Source organism: Protopterus annectens, chromosome 4.part0, assembly GCF_019279795.1.
Source record: "Protopterus annectens isolate FY-2018-M chromosome 4.part0, PAN1.0, whole genome shotgun sequence".
Lineage (NCBI taxonomy): Eukaryota > Metazoa > Chordata > Ceratodontiformes > Protopteridae > Protopterus > Protopterus annectens.
Genome location: NC_056733.1, coordinates 253,771,168 through 253,798,871, shown reverse-complemented (window position 1 = coordinate 253,798,871; position 27,704 = coordinate 253,771,168). Strand labels below are relative to the sequence as shown.

Below are 27,704 nucleotides of genomic sequence, written 5' to 3'. Positions count from 1 at the left end.
CAACACAGGCCTTTAGCTATACCTCCTGTTCTGGACATTGTAGATGATGCTTTCTTGGAATCTAGCCTTTCCCCAGACACTTTACCTCCAGCTCCCAGAAAACCTGACAGGTATTACAGAGTTGCCTGACTCTCACAAGTTCCTCTTCAAGAATCCTTCTGCGGATCCAGAGACAATTTCCCAAGGGCCAAAAGGCATTAAGGCTACTGCTGCCAAAAATCCTACCCCTTCTGATAGAGTTTCTAGAGCCTTAGACAGATGGGGTAAGAAGGAATACACTTATGCTACTTTGGCCATCAGGGCTTTAAATTGCCAGTTTCATATGTTAAAGTATCAGCAGCATGTTATGGGGCTACTTAAACAGAAAATGATGTTGATTCCTGACTGTACTGAACGCAAAGAATTACAGGATTTAATGCATTCCGCAGAACAAGTTAGTAAACATACTTTGCAATGTGGTTTTGATGCTTTAGAACCATCTTGCAGGGCTGCTGTCACTGGGTCTGTACTTAGAAGGCATGCTTGGCTTAAGGAGCAAAACTTGCCAGATCATGTAAAAGCTAAATTACTGGATGCTCCCTTAAACCAAGACCACCTTTTTGGCAACAAAGCAGAAGTCCTCAAAAGGATGGAGGAAAAAGCTAAATCTATGCAAACTGTTAAAGATTTCCTACAAGTACAGCCTCCCAGATTCAGTAGGCATTGGCTTTCTAAGAACTGGTCCTTTCCAGTCCTTTCTAGGCCTTTTCAGTCCAAACCCAGGAACAGCAGACCACCTAGGCTACAGTCTCAGGCTTCACACAAACCTAATCAGTGGGGGGCTCCCACTTCCAAAGCAGGGAGTAGTAAGCTACCCCCCATATGAAAAAATGGCACAATGACTTAACCCTTCCAAGCCCTGCTCTACTACTTGCTCCCTTAGGAGGAAAGCTCACCCTGCATGCAAAAACTGGGAACTCATTACCCAGGACAATTAGGTTTTGAACATAGTTTCCCAAGGATACAGATTCCACTTCCACACCCTACCAACACCAAATGGTTGGCCAGACCTACCCCCATATCAATGGGAGGAGGCCCAACAGCAGGTTCTCTCTCTTCTCAATATCAGGGCTATTCAGGCTGTCCCAGGAGAACAAAGGGGGCAGGGCTTTTATTCAAGACTTTTTCTGGTACCCAGAAAAGACTACTCCTGGCATCCTATCCTGGACCTCTCTATTCTCAACACCTTTTTGGTAGTTCCAAAATTCAAAATGCTAACTCTGCAACAGCTTCTTCCCATGTTAGCCAAGGATGCCTGGCTGGCAACCCTAGACTTAAAGGAAGCTTACCTTCACATCCCAATAAGGGAATCTTGCAGGAATTACCTACACTTCAGGGCAGGCTCCATGCACTATCAGTTCTCTGCACTTCCTTTGGCTTATCTACTGTGCCCAGGGTATTCACAAAGTGCCTAGTTCCAGCCATTGCATTTTGCAGGCAGAGAAATTTTCAAATTTACCCATATTTGGATGATTGTCTGATTCAGGCAGAAAGCCAGCACTTGCTATTACAACACCTGGCGTTCATAAAGAAACTTCTAACCTCACTGGGGTACACCATCAGTGAAAAGAAATTTCACCTAGTACCCTGCCAACAGATTGTATTCCTGAGAGCAAGCTTGAACACAACTTCCCAGATGGCATTCCTCACTCCAGAGAAACAAGTTTACTTGACAACCTACTTCAAACTATTGGCCACAAAACCCCAGCTATCTGCAAGGAAAATACTGCAAGCCCTGGAGTACATGGCCTCTTGCATTTTACTAATTCCGTATGCAAGACTGCATATGAGGAAACTCCAATGGTATCTAAAAAGCATATGGTGTCAACATTCTCAGGACCTGGAAACAAGGATTTCTATCATTCCTTGTATCAAGACAGAGTTCCTTTGGTGGTCAGAGGCTTGCTGCCACAACAAGGGACTAACTTTCACTCTACTTCCTGCCGCCCGAACCCTAACAGACACATCAGACTATGCATGGGGGGGCTCACATGGCAGGGCAGTGCATTCAGGGCAAATGGAACCCGAGACAGATGCACCTGCATATCAGTCAAAAAGAAATGTTAGCTGTACAGAATGCTGTGACAGCCTTCAAAGACCGTATTCTTCCAGGACAACTATTGGTAAAGACAGACAGCACCACAGTTATGTGGTATATAAGCAAGTAGGGGTGAACCCACTCATACACCTGCAAGCTCAATTCCTGCCAGGCATACTAAATTCACTGGCAGATAACTTGAGCAGAAATCTCATGGACCCTCACGAATGGAAACTAGAAGCCAAAATATTCAACCTCTTGAGGAACAATTGGGGTCTCCAGAGATGGACCTGTTTGCCTCCCCTCAGAACTACCAATTGAACAAATTCTTCACAAGAATTCCCCACAGCCAAGCTTGGAAAGTGGATGCCCTGTCCTTTACCTGGGAAAGCCTCTCAGTTTATGCCTTTCTCCCTCTGCCTCTCCTCTCGAAGGTTCTACTAAAGATCAAACAGGACAAGCCAAGGACAATACTGATTGCACCAGACTGGCCACGCCAGCACTGTGTACCCCCTCTTGCGCAGTATGGCACTGCTACAACCATGGCACCTGCCTCAGACCCCTTCCTTGCTGTCCCAGGAGGCAGGCCAGATTCTTCACCCTCAGCTTCAAACCCTGAACCTTGCAGCCTGGCTAATTCCTTTACTCTCCCTTAGCATTCCTCAGTAAGCAGGTACTGGATGTCATTCTGGAGGCAAGGAGGCCTAGTGCTAGAAATTCCTATGCTGAAAAGTGGAAAAGATACTGTTCCTGGAGCCTGGCTCAGGGGATGGGGACAACAATGCCCAGCTTACCTCAGATTCTACAGTACTTAACAGAAATGCCCCACAGGGGCCTATCCTTCTCGTCAATTAAAATTTATGCCTCTGCCATTTCAGCACATTATAATACAGAGCCACCCCTTTTCTCTCACCCCTTGCTAAAGCAATTCCTTAGAGGGGCCAAAAATTTAAGACCCCCCGAGGAGAGCTCCCACTCCAGCCTGGGACCTTAACTTTGTATTGGAAAAGCTCACTCTTCCCCCCTTTGAACCAGTGGCTACAGCTGAGTTTAAATTCCTTTCTTGGAAAACAGCCTTCCTTCTAGCCATCACTTCAGCAAGAAGAGTGTCTGAATTACAGGCCCTCATGGCAGTGGAACCCTTCAATGTCCTTCAAGGATGCATCTGCAGTCCTTACATATGGGTTGTCCTGCCTCAGGCAGCCCTTCGGTCGGCCGGATTCCAAAGTCTGGGTCCGGCGTCGGCTGGTGTCGCCCTTTCCCCGACGTCAGAGCGCCTGGGGTATAAAAGAGTCAGCCGACGCCATCTTCCTCAGTCTTTCTTGCCGCGTGGTGCCCGAAGCAGAAGCAGTTCGCAAGTGCCGGTCGGCCAGCTCCTGTAAATTCAGCTACCGAAGACTTTGAAAAAGCTAAGTACCCCGTTGGGGACTCTTTCATGCCTCAGCCGATGTCACATCAAACGCTTAAAGTTAATAATTGCTTGACTTGTGGGAAACAAATACCTCATAAGGATTTCCATTCCTACTGCCTCCCTTGCCTAGGCCCAGACCACGACGTCTCGGCCTGTACTGCCTGTGCCTCCTTTAATCGACACACTCTTAGGCGTCGGTCTGAGTTTGCAGAGGAATTTTTTGGGGCTAGTTTCTCTTATAAAATGCCGTCGGAGACTCCGACTTCTCATTTAACCAAAAAACGGAAGGACAAGGACCGACACACGTGGACCGTGGTTTCGGTTGAAACCACGCCTAGGCCTACCGCGAGTGTCTCGGTCTCGGCTGAAACCGAGTCCTTGGTACTTCCGACCGTGGAAACGGTACAACCGACAGCCTCGGCCCCGGAGGCTTCTTATGAGTCGTTTATGGATTTACCCTCGGAAACCGGTGTTCAGGAAACTACCGACACCATTCTCTTAGACAAGACTACCCCAGCACGTGGAGCAGCCAGGCCCCCTGCATCCATGTCCATTAAAGCATTTACTAGGGCTAAAGCTGCTAAGCAACAAAAAACTCTGCCTCCCAAGACTATTTCTCAGGGATCCACTACAGGTTCACAGATACTAAGTTTGGCTGAGGATCTTATTTCCTTAATCAGGGGATCCCAGCGTCATCCAGACAGGGGCTCTCAACCCCCTGTAGACAAAAGGCCCAGGGCTGAGTCCGCTGATCCTCTGTCCTCTGATGAGGCCTCTGATGGCTCTGCTCTATCAGATTACCAGGAGGAGGCCTTCACGGCCTACGAGGATTCTGATGCAGAGGAATCCATTCCCTCTGCCTCCCCTCCTGAAGAGCTGTCCTTTGGGGAGACCCTTCACTCCATGAGAGAGCATTTCCAATGGCAGGGCCAGGAATTCTCCGATTCCAGGAAGAGATTAAGGACTTTTCTTCATTTACCTCAGCATAGACCTTTGGCTATTCCTCCTGTTTTAAGTGTCATTGATGATGTGTATTCTGAGTCTAGCACTACCCCTGACACCCTTCCTCCGGCTCCTGTTAAACCCGATAGGTACTACAGGGTCCCGGACTCACATCATTTCCTTTACAAGGCCCACTCTGCTGACCCAGAAACTATTTTCCAGGGTCCTAAAGGGGTTGCAGCTGCCACTACTAAAAATCCACTCCCCTCTGAAAGGGAGTCCAGGGCTTTAGAGAGATGGGGTAAAAAAGTGTATACTTCTTCCACTCTGTCTATGAGGGCTTTAAATTGTCAATTTCATATGATACAGTACCAAGAGTGTTTGTTGGATGAATTGCAGAAAAAGCTGTCTTCTCCTGAACCCCTAGACCGTAAGTCACTTCAGGATCTGGTACATAATTCACAACAGGTTAGCAACCATTTCTTGCAGTGTGGTTATGACGCATTGGAAGCTTCATGTAGGTCAGCAATGACAGGTGCAGTCATATGTAGACATGCTTGGCTGAAGGAACAATCTCTGCCAGATCATGTTAAGGCTAAGCTTCTGGATGCTCCACTGGAAAAGCAAAAGTTATTTGGCTCCACTGCTCAGGAGGTCTTAAAGAAATTTGAGGAAAAGGCTAAATCTGTACAAACAGTCAAGGATTTCCTCCAGGTACAACCACCAAGATTCAGCAGAAATTGGCCTTCTAAGAATTGGTCCTTTCCAGAAGAGAGATATCAAAGAGGCAAGAACAGGCATGCCAGAGGTAGAGGGCAAGCTAGAGGCTCCTACAGAGGACGTCAATGGCAGCCTCCTAACCAGAGAGGTAGTGCAGGACCAACAACTGCTGCACAATGACAGACTCAATGACTTCACCTTGATCCCGCCAACCAGGGCTCAATTAGAAACACCTTTGGGCGGAAAATTGTCTTTATTCTCAAGAAATTGGCACAGTATTACAAGGGACAAATGGACACTGCAAATAATAGACAAGGGATACAGGTTCCATTTCCATACATTACTAAAAAGAAAAGGAATGCCAAACCTGCCACCAAATCAAAGGGCAGAGGCTTTAAAACAAATTGCCAACCTATTGCAAATGAAAGCTATAGAAAAGGTTCCTCTCGCAGAACAAGGCCAAGGATTTTATTCCAGACTATTCCTTGTCCCAAGAAAAGAAAAACAATGGAGGCCTATTCTCGATTTGTCCGCACTCGATACTTATCTCATTGTGCCAAAATTCAAAATGCTGACCCTACAGAAACTCCTTCCCATGCTGGGCAAGGGGTCTTGGCTGGTAACTCTAGACCTCAAGGAGGCATACCTGCATGTCCCTATCAGACAAAGTTGCAGAAGACACCTCAGATTTCTTGCAGGTTCAGAGCATTATCAATTCTCAGCATTGCCCTTTGGCTTATCTACTGCGCCCAGAGTATTCACGAAATGCCTGGCATCAGTAATTGCACACTGCAGACTTCAGGGGATTCAAATATACCCGTATCTTTACGACTGCCTTATACAAGCGGACAGCCAACAAACTTTGGAAAAACATTTGAATTATGCCATCCGCCTTCTGCAGGCCTTGGGATACACAGTCAACATTCACAAGTCAAGACTTGTGCCATCCCAAAGAATAACTTTTCTGGGTGCTGAACTAGATACAACCACCCAAATGGCTTTTCTCACAGAAGAAAAACAAAGACAACTACCGGATTACTTCAAAAATCTGACAAAACAAACTCGGATGACTGCAAGGAAAATCCTGCAGGCCCTGGGTTACATGGCATCGTACATTCTTCTGATTCCACAAGCAAGGCTGCATATGAGAAAACTACAATGGTACCTAAGGAGTTTATGGTCTCAGCACAATCACAGCCTAGAAACTTTGATACCACTCATTCCATGCCTTCAAAAGGAATTCCTGTGGTGGGCCCAAGCAAGCCAGTCAAACAGGGGTCTGCCTTTCAGCAAACCAGTAACCAAACCATTACCTCGGACGCTTCAGACCATGGATGGGGAGCACACATGGAGGACAGATGCATCCAAGGACTATGGTCTCAGAAAGAATTGCGCATGCACATAAACCAAAAGGAAATGCTGGCAGTGATACATGCAATCAAGGCCTTCAAGCACTTTCTACATCAAGGCCACCTGCTAATAAGGACAGACAATACCACAGTTATGTGGTACATAAACAAGCAAGGAGGTACCCATTCCTACCCTCTTTGCAGACTACCAATGAATCTTTGGGAACTTTCCCTAAAACTCAATATAGAGCTGCAATCCCAGTTTGTGCCAGGAAAAGACAATATACTGGCGGACAGCCTAAGCAGAAATACCATGGATCCACACGAATGGATGCTACACCCAGACATCTTCCTTCAGATAACACAATCTTGGGGGAGGCCGGACATAGATCTTTTTGCCTCCCACCACAATCATCAGCTGAAGAAATTCTCTTCAAGGACATACCACCCACAAGCATGGAAAGTGGACGCCCTCTCTTTCAGCTGGAATACTCTAACAGTGTATGCATTTCCACCTCTTCCACTAATGACCAGGGTCTTACTGAAAATCAGGACTGGCCAAGGCAGCACTGGTACCCACTGTTACGATGCCTGTCACACACGAAACCGTGGCCTCTACCACAATGGTCACTCCTTCTGACACAGCACAATTACAAAACTCTGCACTCCAGCCTGAAAACCTTGCAGCTGACAGCCTGGAGAATACCTTGACTCCTCACCAGGAAAAGCTATCCAAGAGAGTGAAGGATATCATCATGGAAGCTCGCAGACCTTCCACGAGAAAGGCATATTCAGCAAAATGGAAAAGATTCCACACTTGGAGAACCGCAAAGGGCCTAGATGCCACAGTGATGAGCATGGCACATATCCTGGAATACTTGGCAGACATGCTCCACAATGGCCTTTCTTACTCTTCCATAAAAATTCATGCTTCAGCAATTTCAGCAGAATACAATACTGATCCACCTGTCTTCTCTCATCCTCTCCTAAAACAGTTCCTAAGAGGAATTAAAAACATCAATCCTCCAAGAAAACCACCAGTGCCTACATAGGACCTTAACTTCATGTTGGAAAAGTTGACTCTACCTCCCTTTGAACCAGCAGCATCTTCAGAGTTACAGTTCCTGTCTTGGAAGACTGCCTTCCTTCTGGCCATAACCTTAGCAAGAAGAGTATCTGAATTGCAGGCACTCATGGCAGTACAACCATTTCTTATTTTTCATCAGGACAGAGTCTCCTTGAGAACCAATCCTTCATTCATTCCAAAGATGGCATCCAGGGTCTCATTGAACCAAGCTATTCACCTGCCTACCTTCTTTCCAGATCCGCAAAACAAGGGAGAAAAACTTCTGCATACCCTGGACATTCACAGACAGTTACGCTACTACTTGGACAGAACTAAGACTTTCAGAAAAACTGACCAGCTGCTGGTAGCATATGCTGCAGGCATTCAAGGCAAAGTGATTTCCAAACAGACAATTTCAAAATGGATAGGAAATTGCATTCGATTCTGCTACTCTTATCATGGAAAAACTGTGCCAGCTAACATCAGGCCTCATTCCACCTGAGCCACAGCCTTTTTAAGAGGGGTGGCTACCAAGGACATTTCAGAAGCTGCTACATGGAGCTCCGTGCATACATTTTCCAAGCATTACAATTTGCCCTTATATTCCAGATCCAGAGCAGGCTTTGCTATGGCAGTCCTGCAGGGCATTTTAACTACACCATCATTTTCTTAGATCCTACCACCCCCAGCTTGGCTATGGTATTCTACCCGTATGTAAGGACTGCAGATGCATCCTTGAAGGACATAGTACAGTTTTGTACCTACCATAAATGTAGATGTCCGATAGGTATGCATCTGCAGTCAGGTTTTCCCTCCCTCCTTCCCCTCTGTGGTATTTCTTGGGTACTTATCCCTCTTATAGCTAGCTGGGGTTATCTATTATGGTGTATTTGTTTTTTATTACTGTGCATGTTTGGAATATTTTGCATTTCTCCAAATTTATCCTTCCTTAGAGGGCACCTGGCATCTGGGGCAAGAAAAACTGAGGAAGATGGCGTCGGCTGACTCTTTTATACCCCAGGCGCTCTGACGTCGGGGAAAGGGCGACACCAGCCGACGCCAGACCCAGACTTTGGAATCCGGCCGACCGAAGGGCTGCCTGAGGCAGGACAACCCATATGTAAGGACTGCAGATGCATACCTATCGGACATCTACATTTATGGTAGGTACAAAACTGTACTTTATCTTCCATGTGGACAGGGTTTCCCTCAGGACTAACCCTTCATTTATGCCCAAGGTGGTGTCTTCTTTGATCCTAAATCAGTCCATTCATTTGCCTACTTTTTTCCCTAATCCACAAAACAAAGGGTAGCGAATACTGCACTCTCTGGATGTGCACAGACAACTTAGATTCTGTTTGGACAGGACTAAGCCTACCAGAAAAGCTGAACAGCTGCTAGTTAGCTTTGCTGCAGGGGCAGATGGGAAGGCCATTTCAAAGCAAACCATTTCCAAATGGATAGCCCATTGCATTAATTTCTGCTACAAGCACCATGGAAAACCTACCCCACAGGGGATAAGATCACATTCCACCAGGGCTGCATCTACGTCTGCGGCATTTCTCAGAGGGGTCCCTACCATGGACATCTTAGAAGCTGCTACCTGGAGCTCTGTACATACCTTCACCAAGCATTACCACTGGCCTATCTTTTCTAAATCCAGAGCTGAATTTGCCACTGCAGTCTTGCGGGGGTTAATAGCTGGCCCTAATGCTCTTTAACTTTGTCCTCCCTTCCTTAGCTTTGGGAATCAACCCAAATGTGATGACTGCAACAGTGAAACACGAAGAACATAGTACAGTTGTGTACATGTACCATAAATGTAGATGTTCGAGTGTATTAACTGTTGCGGTCCTGGTTACCCTCCCTCCAGCCCCCTGACATCTCTTGGCTCTATCTCTCCTTATGGTTGGTATGTCTATTTTTTCTTGTGTATTTGCTTTTTGGTGGGGGTTTTACCATACTATTTAATTGCTTCCTGTTATGGGGGCACCTGACATCTAGGGCAAGATAAACTGATGTAGTGGCATCGGCTGCATGTTTTATACCCCTGACGACCTGACGTCAAGGAAGAAGCGACAGCATCCGACGCAGAAATCCGAAGACTCTGGTATTCAGGCCGGCTGAGGGCTACCTGCAGGCAGATAACCCAAATGTGATGACTGCAACAGTGAATACACTCGAACATCTACATTTATGATAAGTATACACAACTGTACTTTCTCTGTTAACCTACTCTCACCTCTAGAGCGCAAAAGGACTGATCACACTAATGAAAGAATTTGAAGGCTTCTGCCTTTAAGATAATTGAATGACCCAACAGATATAAATAAGTGAGCTATTGGGCAAGGTCCAGGGAGGGATTAAAAAAAAGACTGCAGTACCATTAATATAAATGTGACCAGACTTGGGTCCATAGCAACTCCCTACTAGGAAGGGAAGGACTGAGCATTTGTAGTGTCCATCCTTTCCTGGTGTTAGGGATGTGGTGATGATGATCATGGAGTTAGGATGTCATTAGCAGGAAACAGTTGTATAGCACACAGCCAGGGGAGGTGATGCCCTTTAATGCTGTGCTGGCATTTACTTAACTCTTTAACAGGAAGATGCAGGAAGCTTCACTTTCTCAATGATTTGTACTGTGCTGGGTGACCAGATCCTGTTATGTCCCTTTGCTTTGCCTACTAATATGGCATGCATCTCATTTTTTAATTGGATATTGTTGTCTGTAAGCTGTCTTCTCTATATGTCTGTGATTTGTGTCTTTGATCAACCCCCCCTTACACCTGTGGGTGCAGAAATGTATCTGTTTTTTTTTTTTTTTTTTATCACTTCAGTGTTGTACACTTCTCCTTCCATTTCCTTTCCTTAATGCAGTATGTGTTGTCCACCCTACAGTTTATCATTGCCAGTTATGTAAGTGCCTTTGCCTTGTATTTGTTTTTCTAGCGAGACAGTCGAAAAATGACTGCACTTTGTACCTGTCCATGTTGTATTGACAGTCTCTCTCTCTCTCTCCCTCTCCATCTTTAAACACGCTGCCATAGCTGTCTGTTTCTGATCAAGTAAGAAACCTTCAGAAGTTTGTTTTGAATATCATAATGCGTTTCCATTTAAACAGAGCTTTTGAAACCTGCATAGCTGCATGTTCTGGAACATGTTAGGGGGTATATGCTGTGCCTGCTGTAGTGCATTACAGTACAGTTTTTGCAGTATCACATTTTAGTTTGTTATGCTGAGAGATCAATTTTGCCTGAAAGCCTTTTTATATATATATATTTTTTTTATTGCAGCATGCCCTGTGTAACACAAAGTTAACTTTTTGTCTTGCTTAATTGTTATGTGATCCTCTTGTTTTCTTGTGTTTTAATTCTCAGGCAGCACGTTCCTTGTGTAAGGTCCGCTTGATGAATGCTGGTTACACTCTTCTAATGCTGGCAGGTGTCATCTGTGTGTTTGCAGTAGTTTCCGTTCACACAAAAAAGACAAATCACCAGCAAAGGACACAATTAAAAAAGGTAATATCACACAACATATATTTGATGTATTTTTCTTTTGAAAGGTTTATATGACCTTTTAGATAATTAGCGTACACTGTTAATTGGATAAAGAGAAATTGTTACGGGCGATATTGAAGTGCATTAACCCACCCGATGTGCAGTAGCAAGCCACGCCCCAAACCCCACCTGTGACAGCGATGTCGGTACACTGCCCACCTTTTGATTGAAAGATGCCAAGTCATTTTCCCTAGGTAGGAATAGGAATAACACAAGTTAAGTTTGAATTTACTGAACGTTTGACCCACTGCAGGTTTAAAGGTAAATAATAAAATTGCTGTGTTTAATATTACTTTTTCATGCGGTCAAAAAGTAAGATTCAGTCTATGCCGAGAAAAGGGTGGAAGGGTGTCGGTGCAGCTATTTTCTGTTATGCATTAAAAGCAAATGCTGTGAAAACGTTCAGTATTTTGCATGATTAACCTGGCTATCCTAAAACTCTTTTAACCATATTTATTCTGTGGTTTTAATGTATTGATTCATTCTTGAAAAAGAGTTCAACTCGAAAGCTTGATGTAATAAACCTTGTTTTATATGGATGGCCATGCTGTGCCTTTTGTCATTAAATGTATAAATATGAACATGACAGAATATGGATGTTATGAAAATACGAAACAGAACGATGTAGATAGATTAGATGAAAAACAATTTTGTTTATTGTGGATTGTCTGGAATGAAAGAATAAATGAAATAAAATGTAATGAGAAATGGGTACTGCCAGAAATTTTGAAGTAAATAAGATTTTGGTTGTGGAAAAAGAGTGGGGGGTATTGAAAGTGTAAAAAAAAATAGAAAATATGTGAAGTTAATTGTATATGAGTTGTAAAATTTTTATATGGACTATATCGTATATTGTGAATTTTAATAAAGGACTCCTACTCTTTGTGTTAGGTTCAGTGAGATCTTTTAGATCCGCCTGAGCTACTGCCAACTCAAACAGATGGGGCCTTGGTTTAACTTCAGGAGTACAGCACCCCTTATGCTGCTCTGCAGTGTTAGCAGTCAATCTATGTGGTGTGAGAAAAGAACCTACAACCTTCTACACCAAAGATGACACTGCTAAAGAACTGCAGGAACTGCTGATGTTATGTAGTCCTATCTCGCCATAATTCTTGCTAGATGGGTTCAGAGCCGATATTCGGCTCTGACTCTGCCTATATTAAAGCTCAAGAGCTTTTTACTGGCTCGAGCCTAGCCCCTATCCTATGGTGCCTCACGGCAATTCCCCAGATCTCATTTGCCGTGAAAGCTTCGAGGTTGTGTCTTACTGGCTCGTTGGCTAAGTAGAACAATTTTTTACTTATTTAGCCCTTTTCTACCACCTTTTTCTGTCATATATGTATCTTAATAATTTCTTCTCTATTGTGCTTCTGTTTTTTGAAAGTTTTCAACCCCTATTCCCCCCTTAGGACTGTACAGCCCGTTTAAGTTAGAGGACCTTTCCTCCCTGTGTGTGTGTGTGTGTGTGTGTGTGTGTGTGTGTGTGTGTGTGTGTGTGTGTGTGTGTGTGTGTGTGTGTGTGTGTGTATGTGTATGTTATAAAAAAAAAAAATCTTTTCTTCTTCCTTACACTTTTATTTTTTATGTCTAAAGATAAACATAAGGATTATAAGGATCATCGCCCTTCGGGCTTCAAAAAAATGTGACAGGTGTGTGCAGAAAATGTCTCTTACAGACAACCACACCAGTTGCGTATATTGTCTGGGCGAAACCCATTCACAGGAACCTTGCTCCTTCTGTTATGCTTTTAGTACAAGAGTGTTAAACAAAAGGAAAAGAAAGCTTATTGACAGGGGTCTCATGACCAATTCTTTCCAGGAACAGCTGGAACTTGGTCAGGCAGCTCCAAAATCTTCAAAGAGAAAGTTATCGGCCCCGACTTTGGAGCCGACCAAAAAGTTTAAAGCATTGGAACAAAGGAGTTTGGTTCCAACTCTGCTTCACCTTCGGTGAAGTCTATTCCATCGGTTCCGAGACAGCATTCAGTACCGAAGGTTTTGCCTGACATCGAGACTGTATCTCCTATTTTGAGATGTTCTATTTTGGAGAGAAGGCGGTCTCCTTCAGTCTCCACCAGATCCTCCAGGACCCTATCAGATGAGGACAATTGAGAAGGGTGGTGAAGAGGTTGCTTTCAGATCCAGCTCTGGCTAGAAAATTGACTCCCCCGTACCGATCACTGTTCCTCCTCTTACTGCTTCGCTCTCGGAGCCTATTACGACAGGTTCCTCTGTCTTTGACCCTTTGGCTCTGGGGATTCAGACTGTTTCCTCGGAGCCAATTACTCTATCCTCGATGGCTCAGTCTGGAGTCAAGGATTCTGGGAGCCGACGCTCTCGTGTTGACTCCGAGGGGGACAGTCACGCTGGGTTCTCTTCGGAACCGACCCTCCCTCTCGGAGTCTCAACTCGGCTCCCACTTCTGCTTCAGAGCCATTCCCTCTTGCTAGGAGTCTACCATCTGCCCCCTCAGAGCGGAGGTGGTCTTCGGAGTGGGGGGGAAGGCTTTCGAAGCTATAGAGAAGGCTTTCATCATCATCATCCCCTTTTTCCCATTTACATGGGGTCGGGGTATCGTATTAACTGTCGCCAACTCTCTCGATTCAGTGCCACTCTCCTGCCTTCTTCAACACTCATGCCCGACTGTTGCAGATCTTCTTTCACACAATCCATCCACCTCTTTGCTGGATGCCCTCGCTTCCTCTTACCTTCTTCCTGTCTGTCCCAAATCTCCCTCACCAGATTGTCTTCTGCTTTTCTACACATGTGCCCATACCATCGTAATCTGTTTTCTTTGATCTTTTCTGTAATTGGAGCTACTTTGGCTTCTGCTCTTATGTCCTCATTTCTTCGCCTGTCCCACAGTGTGCATCCTACCACCTTTCTCAGGCACTTCATTTCCATCACCTCTAGCTTCTTCAACTGTTCTGCCTTTACTGCCCAGGTTTCTGTACCATAGAGTAGTACTGGTCACACCACTGTCTTGTACACCTTACATTTCAGCTTCTTTGGCATTCTTCTGTCATATACTACACCTGATACTCTATGCCAGTTGGCTGCAGCCCCTCTGATTCTAGCTGTGACCTCTTCATTCAGACTACCGTTCTCCTCAACCACCCCTCCCAGATACCTGAAGCTGTTTACATGTTCCACTATCTTCCCATCTATCTCTATTCTCAGCTTCTTCTGATTTCCCCAATCTGCTGCCTTTACCACTGGTCTTATCTGTGCTTAGTTTCATCCCATGTGCCTTCAGATTTGCATTCCATTCTCCTATCCTTTTCTGAAGTTCTAGATCAGAGTCTGCCTGTACTGCCACATCGTCTGCATACAGCAGCTTTGTTGCTCTGACCCCTCCAACCTGCTTGCTGATGTAGTCCATTACCAGTATGAACAGCAGTGGGCTCAGAGCTGAACCCTGGTGTACACCCACTCCCACTGGGAACCCCTCAGTGAGGCCAAACACTGTTCGTACTTGAGTCACTGGGTCCTTTGTACATAGCCTGTACTAATTGTACCAATGTTTCTGGGACTTCAAACCACCGCAGTACTACCCAGATCAGCTTTCTTGGGACGTTGTCATATGCTTTCTCCATGTCTAGGAAAGCCCAGTTTGAGACTCTCCTCTTCTCTAGTTTCTTCTCAAGTATCTGTCTCAATGCAAACATCGGGTCAATTGTGCTGCATCCTGATCTGAATCCGAACTGTTCATCTCCCATCTTACATTCTACTATTCTGCGTATCCGTTTATCAATCACCCTCTCCAGAACTTTCATGCAATGTGGTAGGGGTTTGATGCCTTTGTACTGTCCTCAGTTGTGGATGTCCCCTTTGTTCTTGTACACTGGCACAAGTATGCTTATTCTCCAGTCATCTGGAATACACCTTTCTCTCCACAATTAGTACCCTCAAGAGCCATTTCTCCCCTAGCTCACCCAGCATCTTTATCATATCTGCTGTGACCTCATCTGAGCCTGCTGCTTTCCCTGACTTCATTTTCCTTAGTGCTGCTCTTACTTCTTCTAAGCTGGGCTCCTCTTCTACTCTGATTGTAGGCTGTTTCTGGGGCAGTACCTCTTCTGTGGGGTTTTCTTCATTCAGAAGCTGCTGGAAATACTCCTTCCATCTGCCTTTGATGTCCTTTGGGCTGGTAAGCAGGTTGTTGCTGGAATCCTTTATGAAGGGTGTCTGACTATCTTCTTTATCTTTCTGTCTTTGCCTTGCAACCTGGTATAGTTTCTTTGTGCCCCTTACTGAGTCACTTTCCAGAAGCTGATAGAGTGCCTCTGATGCCCTATTCTTTGCTATTGCAACTTTTTTCTTAGTTTCTTTGTTAGCCAACCAGTAGTCCTTCCTAGCTTGGTCAGTCTTTTCAATCTTCCACTTCTTCCTGCACTCCTTCTTTCTTTTGATTACTTCCTGCACTTCTGCATTCCACCACCAGCTTTCCTTATTTACCTTATTTCCATACCTGGCTCGGCCACATATCTTTTCTGCAGTCCTAACACATGCTGTTTTTAGGCGCTGCCACTCTTCTTCAACTCTACCTATTTCCTCCTCTTCTTGGGGTGCTTGAGCCCTGAGTAATTCCTTGAACTGCTGTACTTTCTCTCCAGTCAACTTCCAGGTCTTCAGCCTGGTCTCTGTTGACCTTAGAGCCTTCTCTGACCACTGCTTGCAGCTGATTGTGGCAACTACTGGTTTATGCTGTGAACCGACTGTTTCACTGAGGATGACTTTGCAATCATGGATTCTACCCCAGTGCCTTTTCCTTACTAGGAGAAAGTCTACCTGAGTTGCATGTTGGCTACTCTTGTATGTGATCTTGTGACTGTCTCTTTCTGAACCATGTGTTGGCTACTATCAAGCCATTTGCCAGACAGAAGTCTAGAATGGCTTCTCCTTCTTTATTCCTATTGCTCCACCCATGTGGACCCAGGCAGTCCTCCTATCCTGTTCTGTCTGTCCCGATATGTGCATTTAAGTCACCCATTATCAACACCAATTCATGTTGTCCTGCTTTATCCTCTCCCAAAGCCATTCCTTTGGAACCTGTGTCACACCAGCAGCAGGAAGCAAACTCTTCCCCCTTGCCACCCCCACAGCGTAGAGAACCAGAGGCCCAAGTAGCCCCCATTGGAGGCGCCCTCTCTTCCGAGACCTCCCCAGATTATCCCACTGGAGAGCTCCCTCGGAAGAGGTTATGGTAAGAGGAAACATTTCGACTCCCTGAGTCTGTCAAATCAGACACTGATTTAGAGGAATCAGAAGGGACCCCTAGATCTCCCTCTGAGGATGTCTCCTCTGACATCCTAGAAGTCCTTAGACAGAGGGGTGATTGGAAGACCTCTAACCCTACTGAGGATGAATCAGTGTATCGTGAGGCCTTTGGCTCCTGACCTTCCACCTCTTGGGTGACACCACCTTCTGACCAACCTTTGGGGGTCATTTCATGGAAAGCATGGACCTCTCCAGATTCAGTGGAAGCCCTCCCGAGGAGGCCAAACAAATTTGACAGCACCTGAGGACAAGTCTTTCCTTAGCAAGGGAGTTCCAGTTGATGCCATGGTGGTAGCAGCGGCCACCAAGAAGGAATTATCTGAGACGTCTTCTAATATCCATCCTCCTAACAAGGAGTCCAGGATGATGGATAGGTACGGGAAGTGTACTTTTTCTTCTGCGGCATTTACACTAAGATCGCTGAATTACCTGACTCATTTCACTCGTCTGCAGAGGGATCTCCTGAAAGAGTTATGAGATGCCCTCCAGGGTTTAGTAGCTATGGGTTCCATGGACAAGGTTTCCGTGCAGCTCTCCACCCTTACTTCCATAGCTGACTCCTCCATGAGGCTGATCTCATATGCGGCAGATGGAGCGAGCAGGTCAGCCGCAGCAGGAATAGCCCTCAGGAGACATTCATGGATGCGTCTTTGTAATTTTATGGGATCCTTCAAGTCTTCCTTCACTAATGTTCCCTTTGATAGTTCATCTCTTTTTGGACCCCAAGTGAAAGAGACTTTGACTAGATGCGAGCAGGAAGGAAAAACCTTATCTGCCGTTGGAGTCCATTTCTCTCTCCCGTCCAGACCCTATCCCCAAGGTTAATACAGGAGGGAAAATGTGGTTCCGCAAATCCCAAAAAGGTTTTCCTCAGGCACCAGGTCAACCCTCCCCCAGGGGCAAAGGGGGAGGATATAATGAAAGATGCCCTTGCGGCAGAGGAGGTCCACAACATCAGGGAGACAGAGAGGCTTTCTCTGATCGTCCCTTCCATCGACCCTGCAGGGTTGCCCAACTGTCCATCTCTGGAGGCAGTCAGGGGTTGTATATCGCTGTACCCAAGCGCCTGGCTAACTATCACTCAAGATCGTTTGGTAGACACAGTAATATCCAGAGATTACCTGATTCCCTTTATTTCCGAACCCCCAACAAACCGGTCTCTTCCAGACGTACCACCCATCCAACTAGACCGTGCAACATCAGAGGTCATCTTGTTGCTACAAAAAAAGAGTAATCAAGAAGTCCCCACAGAGCAAGTAGGATCCAGAACTTACTCTCGATAATTTTTAGTTCCAAAAAAGACAGGGGACTGGAGATCAATTCTAGATCTCAGCAGGCTCAACAAGCATGTAAGAAAATCAAAGTTCCAAATGGTCACTCTGCAGTCGATATTTCCCTGTATCAGGAAAGACAACTGGATGTGCTCAATCGATCTCCAGGATGCGTACTACCACATCAAAATGGACAGGCATTCCAGGAGGCACTTATGCTTCCGGCTGGGAGCCAGCCATTTTCAGTTCAGAACACTGCCTTTTGGCCTCACTACAACCTCCAGAGTGTTTACCAAATGCATGGCAGTGGTAATGGCTCACCTGAGATGTCAAGGATTTCAGGTGTTTCCATACCTAGACGACTGGCTCCTCACTGCTACCACCAAGCATCAACTCATAAGGACCAGGGACGAGACTCTATCCTTGTGTGCCAGCCTAGGCATCACTGTCAACTTGCAAAAGTCAGTCTTATCTCCCTCGCAGCATATTGTATATCTAGGCTCAGAAATAGACACAACCACCATGTCAGTAAAGCTAACACAGGAAAGAGTGGAATCTCTATGCAGTCAGATCAGATCCTTATTAAACAAACAAAGACTTCAGGCCAGAGTAGTCCTTCAAGTCCTAGGGACTATGGCTTCCGCCATCTTATTAGTTCCTCTTGCTCGTCTACATATGAGGATTCTCCACTGGATGCTGTTTGCACAATGGTCGATGCAAGACCTTCCATTATCTCACCAGATATTAATAACAAACGCATGCAAAAGGGATCTGACATGGTGGTTACACACAAAACAACTTATCATAGGTCGTCCACTTGTTCCTCCCCAAGAGAAAGCAGTTTTAACCACAGACGCTTCCCAGATAGGGTGGGGGGGCATTATCTGGGAAAAGACAGACCAAGGTACTTGGCAAACCCACGAGAACCACTTACACATCAATGTTCTGGAGATGAGAGCAGTGCTATATGCATTGCAAGCACTTCACAGCTCCCTTCCCACTGGAACTATTGCAGTTCAGTCAGACAACATGTCTGTTGTGTGGTACATAAACAAGGGGGGAACCAAGTCTTACCCGCTTTGCAGAGAGGCCTTAAGAGTTTGGAAATGGGCGATGGATACTCAACGCTTCCTGATAGCAATGCATATCCCGGGGAAATCCAGCGTAATAGCGGACAAACTCAACCGAGCAATTCTGATGCTTCATGAGTGGTCCCTGAATCCATTGGTTGCGAAAGAGATATTTCACAAATGGGGCCAGCCTTGCTGCGATCTATTTGCCACTCACCTGAACACCAAATGCAGCAGCTACTTTGCCCTCATTCTCCATCCGGGGATGTCACCCAGGGATGCTCTAGTTAACGATTGGCCCCCAGGACTTCTCTATGCCTTTCCTCCCTTTCCACCCGTACCCAAAGTAATACAGAAAGCACGACAGTTGAAGACTTCCTTAATCCTCATTTCTTCTTACTGGCCTTGACAAGTTTGGTTTTCTTTCCTGTGGCCCTACCTTTTGGAGGAACCATGGATTCTGGATCCATCTCCAGATCTCCTGATTCATCAGTTGGGACGGTTCCACCCCTCCATCCACACCCTCAAACTGACAGCATGGCTGCTCCAATTCCACGTATAGCCAGGTGCATTCTCTTCCAATGGTCAAACACATCCTAATTTCATCCCATAAACCTTCCACTCAGAAACTATATTCTGGCAAATGGAAAAGGTTTTCCCTTTGGGCTAGAAACCGGGGCTAAGATCCATATACAGTTCCTTTAGAATCAATTTTATCCTTCCTAACAACAATTTTTCATGAAGGAGCGGCAGCCACTACAGTTAGAGTTCAGTTAGCTGCCATTTCCAGTTTCCATTTTGGTTTCATGGGAAATCCATTCATGCAACACTCCCTCTGTAAAACCTTCTTAAAAGGAGTTCTTCCTCTTAGGCCCCCAATTAAACAACCTTTAGAAACTGGGACTTAGTCCTCTCATCTTTGATGTCTGCACCCTTTGAACCATCCTTGTCGTCATACTTAAAATTGCTATCATGGAAAACTATGTTCTTGGTAGCTATAACATCAGCTAGGAGAGTCTTGGAACTTCAAGCCCTAACTATTCAATAATCTTACATTATCTTTCACAAGGATAGTCTCTCTTAGGACAAACTCTTCCTTTCTCCCTAAGGTATGCTCAGAACACAACCTGAATACTACCATTGAGCTACCTGTGTTTTTTCCAAACCATTCTAATAAATCAGAGTATAGACTTCACCAGCTAGATGCCCACAGGATACTCAGATTCTGTATACACAGGACCAAAGAATTCAGGAAATTTGATCAACTTTTTGTTTCCTTTTCTGACAAAAGAAAAGGCTTGCCTGTTTCTAAAATTACTCTTTCAAAATGGCTTTCGGATTGCATGTCCTTTGTTTATCAACAAGCTGGTAGACAATTACCGTTAAAAGCTAAAGGTCACTCTACTAGGGCTGTAGCTACTTCATGCGCCTTTAGATCTAGGCTCCCAATTGATACTATTTGTGCAGCAGCTACTTGGGCAAGACCACATACGTTTGTCACTCATTACAAATTGGATTTGGCCTCCCGGGACAGGTCATCTTTTGGGTCCACTTTGCTGAAGAGTCTCTTCTCTTGAGCCACCCGGGATAAAGGTGCTAGGGACGCTGTCCCATCCAGTAAGAATTACGGCGAGATAGGACTACATAACATAAAGAAGTTGTGTACTTACCATAACATTCCATGTTTGTAGTCCATCTCACCTATATTCTTGCGTCCCTCCCTCCAACCCCCTTCCCATTTCTGGGGGATCTAGTGGACCGTTTTTGGGGCTGCCTGACTTTGCTTTTTATTGTCCACCTGGAATGGATTATGTTTCTAATCCCTTCCTGTATTTTACAGCTTCTTTTTTATTATTATTACCTGATAGGTATTTATTACTCTCTTGCAAACTAGATCTGGGGAATTGCCATGAGGCACCATGGGATAGGGGCTAGCCATCCAGCAAGAATATAGGCGAGATGGACTACAAACATGGAACATTATGGTAAATACATAACTTCTTTTTTATCAAGAGCTGCTGTCCCAGGGAACTGAACATTTTATATATGGCAATAACTAATTTAGAGGTGCGATATTGAAATGTATTAACCCACCCGATGCGCAGCAGCAAGCCAGTCCCAAACCCCGCCTGTGACAGCGATGTCAGTACACCGCCCACCTTTTAATTGAAAGCTGCCAAGTCATTTTCCCTAGGTAGGAATAGGAATAACACAAGTTAAGTTTGAATTTACTGAACGTTTGACCCACTGCAGGTTTAATGGTAAATAATAAAATTACTGTGTTTAACTTTACTTTTTCATGCAGTCAAAAAATAAGATTCAGCCTATGCCGAGAAAAGGGTTGGAAGGGTGTCGGTGCAGCTATTCTCTGTTCTGCATTAAAAGCAAATGCTGTGAAAATTATTTAAAACTCTTGCTTTCCCACAACCACTGCTCTGATGTTTTAAGTAGCTGCTTTTATTTGGAGCAGCTCAGACAGACTGGGCTTGCTGAGTCTGTGCATGTCCGCTTTTGTCCCCCGATTTTTTTTATGGCTAGGTTGAGAGATATGAATGCCAATTATCACTTTAAAATACAATTAATGTGATTTTATGCAGTAATAAATGTATTGGCATTGTTGTGTCTCAGTTTTCCTATGTAATGTTCAGTTTTGTAGTGTATATTAAATTGAAGTAATGGAATATATATGTGCATTATTTTCTACACATATGTACTGCTTCATAAAGTACTTTGCAAGCTGTCAGATATACAGTATGTATGCAGTTCTTGGATGTTGGTAGGTAGGCATGTCTGTACAAATGCCTACATTTGCCTATACAAATGTCTGTACAATAAATTAACTGTTCCCTTAGTTTATGAGACTAATAACCAAATATGCTTCTCAACATTTTTTTGTCACAGTTCTTATGCATGTGCTTGTACCTACAGGAAAGATATTTTTGATACTGTCCAAAGCTCTGGAATGCCATGCCTTATCCTTTTAGGAACTTTCTTTTATCCTCTAAAGGCTACTTTTCGATGTGTAAACACATGTGTCTGTCACTGTCTGCCATTATTTTGCTCTGAGTAATGCTAAGCCTAGATATGGTACATCAAGGCATCCTAGGGTCAGAGAAGTGTTTCAAAATGTTTTATATTTTAATTGTACCCCTGGCAAGCACTTTGTTTTAATAGCTTTACCTTTTTTGTAGTTTATACTTAATGTTACACATGAGGAGAGTCTGTAGACCCTTTAGACTTATTATTGAATTTGTCTGCTGCTGTTTCTTTTAATATTAGGTGCAGTATGGAAAAGCGCATTCCAGCATTATACCTTTTGTTCATACCATTCATTTATCTAGCTTCTTAATCGCCGCCCTCCGGCATGTCAATCACAGTGGCCACGCCCATTCATGCGCAAACTAACTGGTGGGTTAATACACTTCAATATTGCCTTGTTACGTAGCTTTTAGTGCTTCTGCAGTATTCTATATATAATACATTGTGTGTGAGTGTTCAGTTAGCCAAACAGTAGTCTCGATGTGAACTTTTGACACCAGTCCCAGCACGTAAAAAAAAAATCCCAAAAAAAACTAACTGAAGAACCAAGAGCTGACAGCAAATAAATTCCACTGAAGCTAACGACAACTAAGTTTTTAATAAACATCATTCAAACCACTTGCACCCACCACATTAACTCTTTCTTCTCAAGCAGGCTGTTAATATCACCCCCCCCCAATAAAATCATTAACATGGTTTAAAATTTAACTTTTGTAAAAATTATTTTATTATAAACCATGTTTGAAAAGGGCATTAGTTGCATCTTATTTTTAATAGAATTTACATACTCTTTAACTCTTATGGCTAACTTTTTAGTTGTTTTACCAGTGTAAAATGCATTGTTAAATATGCCACCTTCTCAGAATTGCAATTAAATCTTCTATACACGTAGTTGTAATTACCCTGCAAACCGTATAAAAGCCACACTTATTCATCCCAGTGTTTATTGTCTTAGGCTTAGGGCAGGAATTGTATTTAAGCAGGCAAGCTAGATTGCTTAAAAAGACACTGGAAGTACAAAGGACACAATTTATCTTGTCTATTAACACTCTGTCTCAAAAATGTCCTTTACATTTTCACTTTTTTATATAGCAACATTGGTTCTTTACCTACTACATTACTTAAATCAATATTTCCTTCCATTGTAGTATATTTTTAATTTCCCTTATTTCCAAGTAGTACCTTACCAGATGAGCTAGATTGTACTTCAGTGTCTTTATAAGCAAGTGACACTTTTTATATTGTCTGTTTAACCTTCACACGATCACATCTTCCACAATTTCTTGTATAAACTGTTTTATAACTTTTTAAAAATAAAATTTTCTAGTTCTTTTAAATTCATCTGAAACCTTTCTAGTTCATTAGTTAATCTACTTGCCCTGATCATCTGAAATTTTATATGCTGCTTTTTATATACTTTTTGCATTGCTGGTTTGTAAATAAATATTACATTCTGGTTTTCTGTACATAGTTTAAAAATATGTAGTATTTAAATATTCCAAAACATTGTTAAAATAAATTTCATCACCTCTCCATATAACAAAAATATGTGTAAAACATTTAAATAGCACAGTATTGTGTAAGCAGATTCGTAAATAAAAATCATACTTCCACTGTGCCACAATCAAACTTGGATAGAAGGGAGCTGTGAAAGAACTGATATTCACTGTAGTATACTGTAATTAACTGGAAACAATTTAAATGAGACTGAAACAAAACTCTTTACCCAAACTCTTGCTGAACAGGTGCCAGTCTCTCCTTTATGGGCCAAGTCTTGTGTACTTTTCAGAATGAATTCTCCAAACACTGTCATCCATTTAATAATGCTTTATTAGATGTTCACAATGTCCGAATACTGTCTTCATTAACAGTGCTGATAAACAATAACAGATTGTAGAAATGCTGAGATGCTGGTTAGTAATAACAGTACTGCTAAATATATCCAAAGTTTCTGCACATATATTCTGATTGTCCTGAATAATGTAAACTGAAAGTCTTTATTTGACCTGTCTTCTGTACTCCGGCTCGAGTGTCTGTATTGTAGCTTAATCTTTTCTGTATGTCATTTGTATGTCAGGTCAAACTAACTAACTGACTTCCCTAACTGTATCTGAAATATATTTTAATAATACCAAAACCCTGCAATGCTTTACATGCCTTCTTAGCATTGGTTCTCAGGCCTTCTCTTGCATGTGCTTTATTTAACATTCCATTAAGAAACATTCTGTAGCTGACAAGATTGTATCTTTCCATTGAAAAAAGAGCATTCTGTATTTCTGTATTTTCTGCACATTTTATGCTTATCTTTCCTTTCTAATAAACCGTCTTTTTCTGAAAACAGAATGCATACATGTCTGACTCCATATTTCAGGCCTTATTCTACCTAAATGTACTATAGTAAATTTACTGAGAATAACTGTCTTTTCTAAAATGTCTGACAGTACATATTTTACCTTTTAGTCTGCATAATGCCTAATCCAACTGCGGTGGTGGTGCTGCGTTAGTGTTGTCGCCTCACAGTAAGACGTTGTCCCGTTCGATTCTCAGCTAGAGCGTCTTCTGTGTAGAGACATGCGTGAATGGGCGTAACTTCGTTGAAGGTTGTGTGTCAGAGCTGACAACTCGGCACGTAAAAATCTACTGCCAATCATTAGCGGACCGGAGTTCCACTGTGGCGACCCCTAACTGGGAAAAGCCGAAAGACACAACAACAAAGTCTGCATAATGCCCAATAACTACTTTAAAATGGAGGTCCCTAATCTAGCAGCTGTATTTGCTCAAATTGCTAATCCCTTAACTTGGCTATACAGTTCTTGATTAAAACAAAAATAATTTTCCAATTCAATCCTAGTTAGCAGTGCTAACAACTCCATTTTTTTACTGTTAAAAGTGAATTTTCTCATTAAATATTGCCTTAACATGTGGAATGCTAGTGTACAATGATTCTTTATATCAACAGTACCAAAAGAATAAGGGTCTATGTTAAATAAACGAACGCTTAAAATGTAAAGTACAACATACTCAAACACTTTTAAGCGAAAGTTTATTTAACCGATCGCTCAGAATATCGAAAAACACAATCTCAAAATGTTTTGTTTGGCCTCCTAACCCTCCCAAGTACTACAGTACACTAAACCAACTAATACAAGGTACATATAATAAAAAAAAAAAAAAAAAAGGACAACATACGCTGTGCCCCCCACACCCCCCCTACTTAAATATAAAAATTCTGAGACCGCACTTTAGTGCAGAAAAGGGAAATTCTCCCATTCTGCACCATATGACACCATTAGCACTAGCTTACATGACGTAGTACGTCACATACATCAGTGCTGGCCAAACGAAATATTTCAGAACTCTGTTTTCTGAAGTTCTGAGTGGTCGATTAAATAAACATTTGCTTAAAAGTGTTATGTTGCACTCGACATTTTAAACGTTCGTTTAACATAGACCCAAGAATAAGTACCATTCCACTCCACTTGTAATACATTCCAAAAAGTGCCAACTGTCTTTCAAAACAGGTCTTGATTCAAACAGTGTTCACTTAGCTGAACGTTAGTCACAGTATGTACTTAAGAGGTATATGTTCATTCCTGTGGTGTGACGTGTTGAAGGAAGGCATTTTAACAGACTGCTGTAAAAGTAACAAAAGAAAAATACATGTATGTATATTTGTGTCTGTGTATGTGTGCATAGTGGGTAAGCAATCTTGGAGTTGGTATATATAATTTGAAGCCCCCTGCAAAAATGTGAGCTATTTGGTTTGCGTCTGTTATGGGATTGTCTCAAAGCATGTGCATTTTCCTGTCAGTCTTTTGATATCAGTAAGTTTTCGTCAATGAGATGTAAGCTGAGCTAATGTTTATTAGATCATCATACATACATACATACATATTTTTATATATACATACTTACACACACATGCATACATGTTTGTGTTTGCATATATAACATATACTCTGTGTGTGTGTGTGTAGATCTCCAAACAAGAGGATAAAAAGGTCTCACAGGCAACCATTCAGTAAAAATTGCAAGAAAAATCCAGCCAAGTTAGTTTTCACTGTGTGATGATACCTTAAACCTCCTGTAATGGAGGCCAATGGAATGCATGTAAATGTTTTAGCTACATGGCTTTTGAATGCCCATGACATTTTTACTTTAAGTTTTTATGGTTAGATTGAGGCAGTAAATCCAAACACCATGGATTTATTGGCCTGAATGTAACCATAAAGCCTTAAACAATTAAAAAGATTGTGGGCATTCCAAAGCCATGTAGCTTGAAACACTTGATGCCCTTAAGGGGTCATTTGCAAATATCCCATGACCCTCCATTGCAGGAGTTTTAAGATATCACACAATGAAAGCTCCAACTTGGTTGAGATTTTCTTGAGGTATATATTCTGTTTGATTACTGGGTATGTCTGACTGGGCAAGTTCCTTTTCAACAGTGGCCCAGGGAGTAAATCTCCAAACTACATACATTTGCATGCTCTTAACAGTTAAAATGTACTTTGTAAGTAACCACAAAAAATACCCAACAGTGTACTAAGCATAAAATAAATCCCAAATCACTGACCCATACAGTCCTCAGTTTTACTGGGGGCTTTCTTTGAGTTTGATCCAGAACTTCATCAGTACTAAAAAAAAAAACCCACTCAGATTATAGGGAAATTTTATTTTATCTGCTTTAATACAGTTAATACCTTTTTAATATATTTTAAAATTAGTATGTTTGGTTTTACAATACTTGTGTATATATTATTGGGTATAGTACTGGCAGAAAACTGTTTTTATGGACAGTAGTGTAAGAAATAAAAGAACTGTAGGATACTGGAATAAACTGGAGGAAACATCTCATCTTACTGGAAATAACTGGAAGAAATGTCTCTGGTCTTTTAATTACCCAGATCTATGCTGAACAAGTGCCGGCTTCTCCTTTGTGCCAAATCTTGTACCTTTCAGAATAAAAGTCTGCACACAAAATCTGATGAAGGTGGTTTATTATGTAGTAGCAGCATACAGTAGAGGTAGATGTCGTCACTGTCCATATCAAATCTTTACCCCGGGGGTCATCTCTGTGTCACTACTAGACAGAGGCACAGTAAACTAAAACCCAAAAATGGCATAGTATTCTCATCCTAAGGGGTGGTGAAAGCCACACACACTCTGGCTAGGCTTATAAATGCCCTAGGACAGATAGCCTAGTATGAACCTATGAAATAACCTTGATGATGATCTGAAATAGACTGGATTATAATGTCATAGCTTCTGCACTTATTGTATTGTCCTTGGTTTCTATACTCAAAATTATTCTTTTCCTCCTGAATGACAGAATTAATACTAATTGACCTGCTTTCTATAGTTTCTGGAATTATGGGTATTTGACCTGACTTCTGCACTCAAGTGTCTGGACTGAACTTCTATGGACTGCTTTGCAGTGACTCTCTGCTTATCGGTCTGAGTTTACTAATTTCTGTGTTTGAAACCTCTCTCCTAGTAATACCAAAACCCTGTAAATTTCCTAGAAGTTCTACACGCCTCTTTATGGTTCCAAAGCCTCATACCATCTAAACAAGATCTGTATGTACTCCATGTACTACACATTCTGTTAGCACATTTTTCTTTACTTGAAGGTTGTTTCTCCAAACTCATTTGTATCCTTCACTGAAACTTTCCTTTGTGTTGAAACTGCATTCACTGCAACTGCATGCAAAAATGTAAAATATAAAATGAAGATGTAAACCTCCTTTAATATGGCTGCATTTCTTGACTTGTGGAAATGGAGTACTGTATTCATGTCTAATTAAAACTACATTTAAGTGAAATCTGATCTTATAAATAGTGAGTATTTTGACTTTTTGACACTTTTAATGTAAATGGTGTAGAGTTTTTGAGGGTCTTGTATTTCATTTTTAGTTTAATT

The 27,704-nt window shown here is 42.8% G+C and overlaps 1 protein-coding gene across 3 annotated transcripts in view; it reads left to right on the top strand.

The window, feature by feature from the left end:
* LOC122799289 (transmembrane protein 248-like) overlaps positions 1-27,704 on the top strand; it is a 665,932-nt gene that overhangs the window by 517,898 nt on the left and 120,330 nt on the right. For 2 of the 3 annotated variants that reach the window (XM_044068247.1, XM_044068248.1), the window contains exons 6-7: positions 10,613-10,630; positions 10,943-11,083. In XM_044068247.1, the coding sequence (XP_043924182.1) occupies positions 10,613-10,630; positions 10,943-11,083 (159 nt within the window). The remainder of the gene's footprint in view (positions 1-10,612; positions 10,631-10,942; positions 11,084-27,704) is intronic. The other variant, XM_044068249.1, reaches the window with a different exon arrangement.